Consider the following 12,369-nt stretch of genomic DNA (forward strand, 5'->3'; position numbering starts at 1 on the left):
TATCTTTGGTGTGTACATTTATCATATCTCCAAGGCAGTGACACTGACAGAGAAACTGATCCAATCTAATCCAAGTCTGGAAATAATTACTGAATTAAAGAAGGAAAAAAACCCCAATGCTGAAAGGGCACACAGATTTCAAGAAGAATTGCAAACATTTCTGATTCAGATAAACAAATCCTGATGGCAAAGAAAGAATCAACGACTGTTTCTCATGCTGGCAATATATATTTATTGTCATTTTGGAGATAGGTTACCATGTGTGTATCAGGACTTCAGACTAAAACAGATTGGGATTATGATTGCTTAGCATATGCCAGTTGAAATGAAATGACTGAATGTGAAGCCCACCCTTACAGACCTTCAATTGGTCTATTTCTGCATGCGTCTCCCCCACACTTAAAAAGAAATTAAATCTGAACATCTTTCCCTTCCCCTTCATTTCAGCCTGAGAAAAATACGTGACCATCCAACTGGACCTTTTACTAGCTTTACTAATAATCTGCTAGCAATATCAGAACATTCATATTGTTGATGTTACAGATTCAAAAGGAAGCAAAGCTGTAGAATGTTCTTTCTCCACATTATCTGGCTATTGAGTCCAGCTTTAAAGACTGTCTTGTATTAGACTACTGCAGTTTTATTACGCTGCAAACCTCCACCACACACACTCTGCTGTTCCACAACAAGCTGCAGCACTGCCAGGTCTGACAGTCTGTGCAAAAGCTGCTGCAGTGCTACAAATTATTGAACACTTTCCTCTCCATCTCCCATGTACTGAATAACAAACATTTTCCATTAACAAGTTGCAAATGCTATCCCCAAAAAGGGAAGGGAAGGATGAAGATATTTTGTGCTGTCATACAAAAAACAAAAAACCACCCAGAAAAAAAAAAAAAAAAAAAAAAAGGAAAAATCCTTCAACTCCAATCCCCCACCCCAAAAAAACCCCAGGTCAAAACTACTGGTTGCCCACTGTCCCCACCCTCCCCTAGCTTTTATAAGTCACCATGAAAACAAATGCATACAACTTACTGTACAAATACAAAGCTGCAGGCATTCAATTTACAGAACATTCTGAAAATATTTCAAGCATAAAAAGTACACTTGATAATTGCAAAAATAAAGTTTCACTTTTTTAAAAAACATTTTGATCAGAGCTCAAGCAAAACAAATATTTAAGGATTCCTACTTCAGTTTAACTCCCTAAGAACACCACCTTCAGAAATTAAAAACAAAAACCTCAGATTTTTGGTGATAAAGTAACTGACCATGTCTTTTAATGAAGAGAAATGGTATATACAACAATGGCACAGACCTTAAGCATCAACAACATATTTCAGCCAGAAGTAAGTCAGCAAGTGATCTGAGTCATTCTTAGCATCACACAGCACTCATTACTAAGAACCTCAACCCACCAAGAACAGATATCAAGTTAGATTGGTATAAATGGAAGGAAAAAATCCATGACATCAAATAGGCTCAGTTTTTGTCACTGAACTTTTTTTAGGCTAAGTTTCACTAGTGCAAGACCATTTGTTTACCCAATTAAATGAAAGCTCATAAATGTCACCATTTAAGAACACTCATACAAAACTATTTTTTTTTCTTTTAAAAAAGTGCCACATACCATACTTTTACTAAAAAAGTTACAAACTAATGGAAGACTGTCTGTCTCCATCTCTTGTCAACAAGGAAAGGCCAAAGTGATTCTCTGATCCCAGCTCGAAATGGCGTTCTCTGACCTATCCCCAGCATCTCCAGCTTGGAGCAGTCCAGCTGAGCGTTCCTGGGACGAAGAGCACCCACAACTGGACTATCAGTAATCTAAAAAGAGAAACAGAACACAACAAAACCCCCACACCAATAAGTAAGCAGAAGTGACAGAAAAATACTTGTAAAAGTACATTAGAACTATTTTCTTTACAGTTTTCTACATAGTTATGGTTGTCTCCTCCCTTCGATTTTGTGGGGGTTTCTACAGTTTAAATTTTTTTGCTATTTGCTTGTTATATAGTTAACTTTATTTCAACCCATCAGGTCATGTGACCTGTCTTAAGACAAATTTTTCTCACTCTCTTTACTGCTACTATTTGTGTTTTTCAACATTTTATTCCTATTTTTACTCTGTGATTGTCACAAGGTAAGGAATATTCCAGAATGTAAACAGAACCACATCTTGATCAATATAAAGACAACTGTGTCTTGAGGAGAAACAGAGTTGGGCAGAAAAAATTAAGACTACGTGTTCTCCATTGTTTTTCTTCCATCTTCCAAGTCACATTTCAGTTCCAGTGCTCACCAATTCAGAATCCTCAGAATTTATTTTGTACATAGGCAGAATCTTCTTGACATGTCATATGCCCATCACATTTACCAGTTTGTCTTTAAGGGTAGCCTCAAGTGTAAATAAAAGTGCAGCACGAGTGGTTTAAGCAAAGCAAAAATTATTTGCAGTTCTTAAGTGCATGTACTCAGAAATAAATCCAGACATTGCACAGCTTTTACAGAGCCCTATCTTCAAGTTAACACTCAACAATCAATTTGTCACATTAAAGTACAGATTTGCTTGTGACTAAGGGGAACTGTTCTGCAGAAACACCATTACACTACAGACTGGGAAACTGGTGGGTGACTGAATAACTCCTAATTCAGCAGGTCAAAGCAGCTGTTTTTTCCCTGAGCTTGACACCAGCCAGTCCCCTCAGCCACAGAGCTGCTGTGCTGGACATGCACAGCCTGTCCTGAAGAGGAAGCTCACTAGTACAGCCAGTGGGAGACCTGCTACTTGCAATGATCAGGCACATCTGTCTGCCTACTGGTCCAACAACACATCACTTACTGGTCTCAAGTGGCTGCTGGGAAGGTTGAAAGCATCTGCAATTGCACAGGCCATCTCATACTTAGTCATCTGTTCATTGCCAGACCAGTGAAAGGTTCCTTTTATTGATGGGTCCTAGAGAAGAAAGAGGAAGCACAGATGAAAGGAAGCAGCCAGCTGGCCCTCAGGCTGATTCCTGTGCAAGAACTGTGCAGAATTAGCATACAGCAGACCCTATCTATCTCAAAAGGTATCTTACAGCACCTCAGAGATGTTCTAGAAACATCTGTACCCTTTCTGAGAACATGTGACCAGGACCTGAGACCAGAAACTGACCTCACAGACAGTCTGTAGAATGAACAGGAAGGGCTGGGGAGGAGGACCTCAGCTGTTCTGTGATGTTCACTTACTCAAACACAAAGGCAAAAAGCATGACAGACATTGTGAATGTTAAACTGCAAACCCTGTTCAAGTACAGTCCATGTTTTCAAAGTTACTATGTGAAAAACATCAAGGTGGCTCTTGGTTGTTTTGTTCTGTTACCTTGCAAAGATGGTAATCTGAAGGTGCTGTGGTGAACAAATACAAGGAAGTACTCCAGCCCAGAGACATTGTCGGGCCACTTCAGTGTGGTTAATACAATAAACAAGGGCATCTTTGAGAATTGCATTCAACCACATGGGGTTTTTTTAGTTCAAGCTAGCAATTTGTAAAAGGCATATCAGAATAAATTGACATTTCTAATTCTCTCCTCTATACCAGGAGACACAAGACAGTTTTCAAAAGGTTCTGTCCAATCTCTTTAACCACTTGTTTCAAAGACTACAGTACCCTCAAAGTCATGCACAGATCCTGTAATATTACAGCCAGTTCCTTCCTCCCTCCCAGCATTCCAGAAATGCAAATAATCCAGGGGATGTGCAGTTCTCAGATGTTCAGAAGCAGAGCTGAGAACTCCAACTGTTTTCACCGTGCAGAGGCTCATTTCTTGCCATTCTTACCAACATTCTCTTCTCTGCTAGTTGTCTGCAAACAGCTGCTACATCCTTGACATTGGTAGGAAATCTCTGTTGCCAGTGGTCCATGTTGGCAGATTTATTACTGAACTGCACTTTATCAAACATAACTGTCACAGCACTTTCCTCCAGTCTTTCCACCTCTCCATACAGGACAGGAATCCTAAGTACTGCAGTGTCTAAAAGAAAGAATATTTTAGATCATGGCTGGGTACCAATGTTGCAGCACAATCTGAAAAGAGGAAGTGTTAAGAAATATGCTGATTAAGCATCTACAAATCACAAATAAAATGCAAGCAGTATGTCAGCTCTCAGAATATAATTTTAATTTATATCAAAACCAGTTTTTAAACACTAAGATTATAGAAATTGTTGAATTATTATTATTTATTTTCATTAATGCCATTGATTTCCAGGAAGTTAACAAGCTTTTATTAATTGCATAAAGATGCCTGCTTGAGTTAGAACAAAAATTAAAAAAATTAAAAAACCCAAATACTCTGTGCAGTTTCTCCAGCACTCCCCATCCTCACTAGATAAGAGCAAGGAGAGAAATTCCCACCAATCCCAGGTCATCTTATTCAGGCATAAATTACACAGCTTTTTTACTCATCATGCAGAAGCCTCCTGTAAAAAGGAGATTAATTACCAGAAAAAAAAAGACATGAACCTTGAAATAAATGAAAAACTTTACAACTAAGGAAGAGGTTCACAGAACACAACAGTAAACATTGTTAGATTCCAGGAGAGTGATTTGAGAAATTAACAAAATGCAAAGAGAAACATATTTCATAATGGAATACATCATACTAGTCTATCTCTGTCATGAAGACTCAAAAAGCCTCTCAGGAGAATCCAAGGCTATGACAAATTACTTAAAAGTAACAGTTTTGCTGAAAGAGAAAACAAAAAAATCGGACCTGAAATTAGAAGCTGAAGTAATCAAAAAATTGCCATTCTTAATATACTTGGAGGAAAATGCTACAGCTATTGGAAAGACAAACAGAAAAAGCTAACACGGAAATTATTCTCACAGAGAAGTAAACCAAAGTAAGTACTTAAACAAGAAAAACAAATAGAAAACCCAACATGACACTGATTTCCTGCTGCTCTAGATGCAGTTTTTTGGTAACTCAGCAGATATGCTCTTCTCTTTAAATACTGGTTGAAACATCTATTTTTAAATTGCTTTAAAAATACTCATTTTTTGAGAAGAGAACTGCCTTCCTGTTGTTCTCAGCTCACTAGGATGTGGAGAGGATCAGCCTCATGACTAACAGCTCTGAGGACCTCCTGACACTTTGTAGTTCTATAAGCATAATTTTATACATATATAAGTATGTATCCCCTTCTAACCAAAGTAAAGTATCTTTTAAAAAAATTTTAAAACCATTTACTGGAGATTTTTGCATTTTACAACAGAAATAAACAGGGCAGTTCTTCACACAGCTACAGATTTGACCAATGGAATTCTACCAAGTCTGTATCAGTAAATCAGTGGTTGGAACACCAGAACATGGAAAATACTTGTATTTGTATGAATTAAGAGAACTCATCTTTTCAAACCCTTTACTCAGCACCACCTCAACACTCTTCCTGCTAATAATACCACTGCTGCAGCCCACTGCTGCCTGACAGATCCTGCTCCAAAAGGTTACAAAACCAAACTGCAGTGCTGAGCTGGGGGAAGGCTCTAGCAGGATACCCACACATCCTTGGATTTGGTAAAGTCTTATCTTCATTACCATTGTAGAACAGGCAGCAAACAGCATCACAGTTGAATTCAGAGATGGTATTTAATCTAGAGGTGGAGTGAATAACTTGTCATTTAAACTTATTTTTACTTAAATGAGACTTTTCCTATCAAAGCATTTTTTTTACAAAGTTGCTTTCTTACTAATAATGCCAAATTCATCATACACAGCATATATTTACTTACTGGAAGACCATCACACTAATTTATCAATAGCTTGGTTTTCTGGTTGTGAAGCACAGAGTGAGTATCAGAAGCCTCTTCTTCATGTGTACTGACATGACTTTCTTCAGATTTTTTTATAAAATACAAGTGCTTCTTTCCTTATAATCTGACAGTGCACGACTGACAGTGCACTACCTAGAAACAGCCAAGTCTCTCTTTTACACAAGAAATACATCTTAAATTATAGGGAACATGCTCTTTTCCCTTAAGTAGAACTTTAAAAATTATGTTTGTATATTTCGTGTGCCAAATTTGCATTAAGACGTAAACAAAATTTTAAACATCTGGTTTAAAACCATAAACATGTTATTAAACCTTTTGTTACAAGCAGGAATACGATGTGTGCAGGGGAGTAATACCAAAATGGGTGGCCTGTTGGTATACATAACAGAGCAAAACCCAAAGAGTAAATGAGGCTCCATGCTGATTTGAGCTGTATTATTACTGAATCACAAGTCTGGTTTTCCCTTTAAGTAAACATACATTAACAACACTTGCAATGCATCCCCATAAATAACTGCAGTTAAATATTGAATAAAGTATTTTATCTTTCCTTAGGAACACCAGATTCACAATAGACCAAGGCTTATGAATGTCCATCAGGAAGAGATAAATAACATGAATGAATATTGGAACAGGTCAGAAACAAAGGCGTTAGTCAAGATAGAAGCAAGAAGAATTGCTCATGAGCAAGGAGAGCAACTCCTCATCACATTCTTCTCTGAAACTCGTTTCCATGGTTTTGCAACTTCATCGTTGACTTAAGAGTCTACTAAGCAAACACAGAACTGAGTAAAAATAGAAAGCCTGCATTAAAAATGGTTGAGTGCCTTACCTTCATTGTTTTCCAGAACTGCCTTTTCACCCTCCAGTTTGGTTTTACCATATAAATTCAGGGGATTTGGCACATCAGTCTCTTTATATGGAGGGCTTGTTCCATCAAACACATAGTCTGTACTAATGTAGATCAGAAATGCTCCAACTCCAGCTAGGAAGGAAATGTTTATAGATAAGTTTCATTAATTAATGCCTTCTTTGAAATCCCAATAGACCCTTAAATCTCCCAAGGATCTCATCTTCCATGCACATTCATTCCTGTCTGTTCCCTGATCCTTCAGAGAGCTGTGCACACTACTCTCTTGGAAAGCAGATCAACAGCACACCGATGGCAGAAGTGACATTAACACTTGCATTATTTGTACTGATGTCCCTGTATAAACAGATGCAGGATTTGAACCAGACAGCAAATCCATGAGATGATCTCCTTACCTGCCTCCTTTGCTAAGTTTGCTGAAGCAGCCACATTGAGCTGAGAAGCAGCATCTGGTTGACCTTCTACAACATCTGGCCTTCTCTCAGCAGCACAGTGCACTATAACATGAGGCTGGAAATTAAAGACTAATTTTAAACAACCAACATGTCAAGAGATGGCAGTTGCACCCTAACTCTAGTGATGACACCCCTCAGGCAAAACTAAGTAATAAAAACTGGACTGTTATTTTTAATTCTGGCATTCCAGAACACCTGGAACACCTTTTCCTTAATATCGCTTTACAATAAAACCATCCTGTTTCAAGATAAGAAAAACATCTGTCATTAATTGTGAAATTATGGTCTTCAGCAGCTTCAATCTTACAGCAACTTTGAAGCTGTGGGGATTTTTTTCTTTTTAACTTTGTAGAGTAAAACATATATTAATGTAAGATAGATCTCTCACACACACAAGGGCACTAAAAATTTTTAGCTAAGCTATTTACACATGGCTTACTTGATTTTGCAGATTATTAAGATGATATTTACCATTTCGTAGAATGGCACCCTGGATTATGTATTTCAGGTTTTATGTATTCCTCTTAGCACTCAGACTGAAAAAACAGTGAACACTGCACACTACACAGAGTTACTGCTGCTGTATTTATATATTCCTCCACTTCCCCAGAACTGCATATTGACACATTACTGTGTCTATAACTCAAAAGTATCTCTTCCTTTGCAGTGTGCTGCACATACAGCTGTGCCTGCAGCCTGCCTGTGGTGAGCACAGAGCTGTTTGTACCCAGAGAGAAAACCTCTGCTCTGGGTGGGGCAGAGCACACACCTTTGTCAGAGCTCTGCCAAAGCACCAGCCCCACTCATGCCCCAGAACTCAGCAGATCAGCTGACTACTGCACACATAAAGTACCCCTCCCATCCACTTTATCCTCCAGAAACTTACCTGAAAATCATGGATGATGTCATGAACTGCAATAGAGTCCAGAAGATTAACATGTTCAAATCTGGGCTGAGCTCTCCTGTATCCACAACCAACTGTGTTCCAATTATTTTCATTGAATTCTTTAAACACAGCTCTGCCAAGAAGTCCCGTAGCACCAGTGATCAAAACTCGCCTGCTGGGAATGTCAACATCTTCCTAGAGAAATGACAACAGGAAAAGTTTTGTTTCTACTGTAATTTTGTACTGTTTTTTCTTTAAAAGTATGCAAAACTACAGTCAAAGGCTACTGTACCAAAAGAGCTTCTCCTGAGTCTTTTGGAGTGTCTCATTCAACACCAACATCTGGGAAGACCAACACGGCAGCCACTCAGCTATTTAACCACATATTCAAAGGTAATGAAAACAAAACTTCAGTGAGAAGCTCATATACTTCTACAACAATCCAAACCAGTAGTGGACACAGAATTTTAAGTTCATTTAAAAGCTGATAACTTTGTGCATTCTGAAAGGAGAGAACTAACTTCCTTAGAAAACAGACCCAAAAGATGTAACACATAGGGTCCAAATTCTACAACAAAAAACTCTGGAAAGGCTGTGCCTGTTAAAAGCTGCAGCAACACAACGTAACTTAATGTAGTAATTAAAATCTTGAATTTTATCATCAAATGGAAGAGTAATTAATTTTTATTCAACACAATAGTCTAATAGCAAGTAAAACCAAGATATGGCTATCTTATCAATTTTACAAAATGCACCTGGAAGCCATTTGACAGTTTCAGCTCTCAATTTATAGAAGAGACTGAAGCTGTACTTCAGCTCCTGCACACTTTGGTACTTGGGACAACTGTGAACATCAGCACACAAAAACTTCATATCACCTCTCACTAGAACATCAGGTTTTCAAGACAGCAAACACAAGATCCACGTCTGGTTTTGCCATCTTTATTTTCCTTTAATGCTTTCCTTCTGTATCTGCCATGAATAAACCCAAAAAAACAGCTGCTAAAAACAAAAATGAAAGTACGTCTTTACCATGCCTGTGCAGAAAAAACTTTGTGTGCAGAACCCACAGATCTTGGGTTTTCTGACCACTTTCCACACAAGGACAATTTGTGACAAAGTACTATAATTCTGTACACGATAGAATGCTTTCTGCTATGCAATCTCAATAGCCCTGTAATTTCTAAGCTTTGTACCAGACTGCTACTTTTGGACTGCAGCACAGGAAGCCACAGCAATCACTCCCACTCACTGTCTTTCACCCGTGAAGTTACAAAGCTTCTGTTCCATAAGGGTTTATGCAGAGGGCACAATGCAAACAGCCTACCCAAAACAATTGTTCCAAGTTCCCAGCACAGTGCAGGAATTTTTCTCAACTCTGAATCTCCAGATGAAAGCTTTATTCCCATTAGTACTACATGAAAATTAATAATTTATTTCTGGGCAGTTGCCTGAAAATGACGGACTACAGCAAGAGACATTTCAAAAAGTTATTTTTATCTTTAAATTTTACCTGAGAACACAAGCTGGTTTACCCTTTCTAAGGCTACCCAGGCTTCTCTAAGGAGCATGACCAAGAACATGCTACTGTTTTCTTCTGTACTACTGCTCTTAGCAAAGTCTGCACAGTGTCACAGGACCTATGATCACGGCTTCCACAGCCAGAGGCACCCAACGCTTGCTGCAGAACAAAGTCAAAAGGTTCTCTAAAAACATCAAAACATCACTGAATATCTTCAATAAGTAGGAAGTGACCAAGCCAAAACCAAGTGTCATTTGCTACACCTGATGGTTTAGAACCTCATTCATCTAAGTTTGTTTATTTTACACATCGTGAAGAGGATGTTACATCACGAGCACAGCTTTCACCAAGCACAGCTTGCATGCTACTGCTGTTGTCTGCAAGACTAATTGATTCCAGTCACTTGTTTCTGAAAGAGCAAGACAAATGATAGATGGTTCTCATATATCCAACACCAACTAATGACCAGTTCGAACCTCTGCTTGCCAGAAGTTTTAACATTCTGGTGATACAGAACCTGAACAGATGAACTCTTTCCCTGTATGCTGCCTTGCTCATTCACAGAACATCGCCTAGCTGCAGCAGCATTTCTATGCTGGTCCTCTTAACACTACCAAAACAGGCAATTTTGAGGTTTATAATGAACCATCCCATTTACTGTAATCTGATATTAACCAAGAACAACAAAAAAGTATTGTGTTTAGAAGTCTCAATTCACATAAACAAGTCACAGCATTATCAAACTTAAAAACAGCATTTACAAGACATCAGATCACTTTGCAGACACTACCAAAATATAAAATTACCATATAACTTATAAAAAGAACAAAACATGACACATTTCAAGTTGAAAACCAGAAACACGTACTTTCAGAGTTTTTAATAAAACTTGTCAAGGTTTATATTTTTATTTAGAAAATCACGATGAAGTGAAAACACCAATTTTAAGGAACGGCCATCAAAACCGGGAAGCCACTGGTGTAAAAGATTTGCAACATAATCCGATGAGATCCAAGTCACTACAGGGAATGGAACGTGAGACTGAGCTCTCTCAGCTCTGACATGCCCTGCAGACACAGAAAGCAAAAGGCAAAGCCTGGGGCTTTCCGACGGCTCGCAGTGACAGGTAAGCCTACGTTCGTGTTGCCAGAAGTTGTTCTGCCCCTCCCTCCACGCCCAACCCTCAATGCTGCGGCAGCTCACGTACACCTGTGGCTCAACACCGACCCCGCCCGGGACAGCGGGCACGGACGCGCCTCCCCGAGGAATGAATCCTCTGTGGAACCACCGCACTCGGTCTCCATCTCCGAGCCCTTGCCCGCGCCTCGGGCCCGCCGAGAGCGGCGCCGCGACCCCCGAGCGCCGCGGGCTGCCGAGCGCAGCGTCCCGCTGGCCATTCCGGCGGGGCCGTGCAGACACAGAGGGACCCAACTCCCGGAGCCCGTGGGCGCTCCCAGCCGCGGCTCTCAGGCACCCGCGGTCCCTTCGGCCGCAGCCCCGGCCCCACCGCAAAGGCGTCAGCGCTCCGGGCCTGCCCGCCCGGCCCCGCGCTGCACAGCGGCACAACCGCCCCGAGGCGGGCTGCCGCCCCCCTCCGTCCTAACCTCTACAAGCTCGCAGCGTCCCGGTGCGAAACGGATCCGGAGCTCCTTCTCCCGGCCCACCATGGCGGGGCCGGGCCGGGCCTGGTGCCGCTCCGCGCCCGCGGCTCCCGGCGCTGCGCGACGGAGGCTCCGCGCCCGGCCTGAGCGCCGCGCCACACGGGGGCGCCCTCGCCGCGCCGCGCGCCCCACGCACGCGCCTCCCCCGGCCGAGCGGTCATTGGCTGGGGCGCACCGGAGGGGGCGGGGCCAGGACTGGTATTTAAAGGGGCAGGCGAGGCCCCCGCGGGACAAGGAGGGCCCTCACGGGGCGGGCGGAGCAGCGGCCCGGTCGGAGGGACCGTGGGACCGTGGAGCCGTCCGTGCACTCAGCCAGCCCCGCACCGCCCCGCCATCCAGCCGCGGCAACACGCCACGGCCACCCCAACGCTGCTGGCCTCGGGCGAGAACGATGGAAGTGGGGCCTGTGCTCCGGGGGCCCCTGCAGGGCCGCTCCGCGTCCCGTGCTCCTGGTGGTCTAAACATTAACAAAAGTCACTGCACTGAGCACGTGGGGCGTTGTGTTGTAACATCTGACCACACCTCCCCTAATCAAACTGGGAACTTTCTGTTGGGAGTTCTCACTTGTAAAAAACAAAGGGAAACTTCAGAATTAGAGCGAGAGACCAGATAATCCTGCACATAGGTCTGTCATTTATAGTGAATTTATATATTCACTAAAAATCAGTTAATTCCTCATTTTAGAGTGGAGAAAAGCATTTTCAATTGCCTTTACCCAGAGTTTGATGCAAAAGCAACTGGTAAATCTCACAGAGAAGGGGGGTTGTTTTTGACAGTAATCACTGTTTACAAGTACTGATCCTGAATGTATCATTACATGCTTGCCAGGTGACAAAAGGGATTTCTTTTTCAATACAAAGTTTTGAAGGTAACAGGATACTGTATACCAGGTGTTACTGTACCATTTCTGACCCACAAAGGCAGAGACTGTACCTGGCAAGAAATTATTTTTAAGCAAGGTAACTGAAAATAGATAGATGCATAGAAATTACTGGCCACAACTCACTGTAGCTACTTCACACTTGTATCTATGCCAATGGATTTATTTCAACTGACTTCATTAAAGTAGTTTTAACTGGTAGTACTCAAAGAAAAACCAGAAAAGTCTACCAAAATTTAATCAAATCATACAGATTTGATTTTACAGAAATTTTAC

General features: G+C 41.2%; 1 protein-coding gene across 1 annotated transcript; it reads right to left on the bottom strand.

Moving 5' to 3' along the window:
• Nucleotides 1-208: 208 nt before the first annotated feature.
• On the bottom strand, nt 209-11,323 carry MAT2B (methionine adenosyltransferase 2B). Its single transcript, XM_030229252.2, has 7 exons — nt 11,157-11,323; nt 8,031-8,225; nt 7,085-7,199; nt 6,651-6,803; nt 3,823-4,016; nt 2,843-2,956; nt 209-1,827 (listed from the first exon to the last, which is right to left on the bottom strand). The coding sequence occupies exons 1-7, from the start codon at nt 11,217-11,219 to the stop codon at nt 1,657-1,659; spliced, it is 1,005 nt and encodes a 334-aa protein (XP_030085112.1). The 5' UTR covers nt 11,220-11,323; the 3' UTR covers nt 209-1,656.
• Between the last annotated feature and the right edge of the window lie 1,046 nt (nt 11,324-12,369).

Source organism: Serinus canaria, chromosome 13, assembly GCF_022539315.1.
Source record: "Serinus canaria isolate serCan28SL12 chromosome 13, serCan2020, whole genome shotgun sequence".
Taxonomy (NCBI): domain Eukaryota; kingdom Metazoa; phylum Chordata; class Aves; order Passeriformes; family Fringillidae; genus Serinus; species Serinus canaria.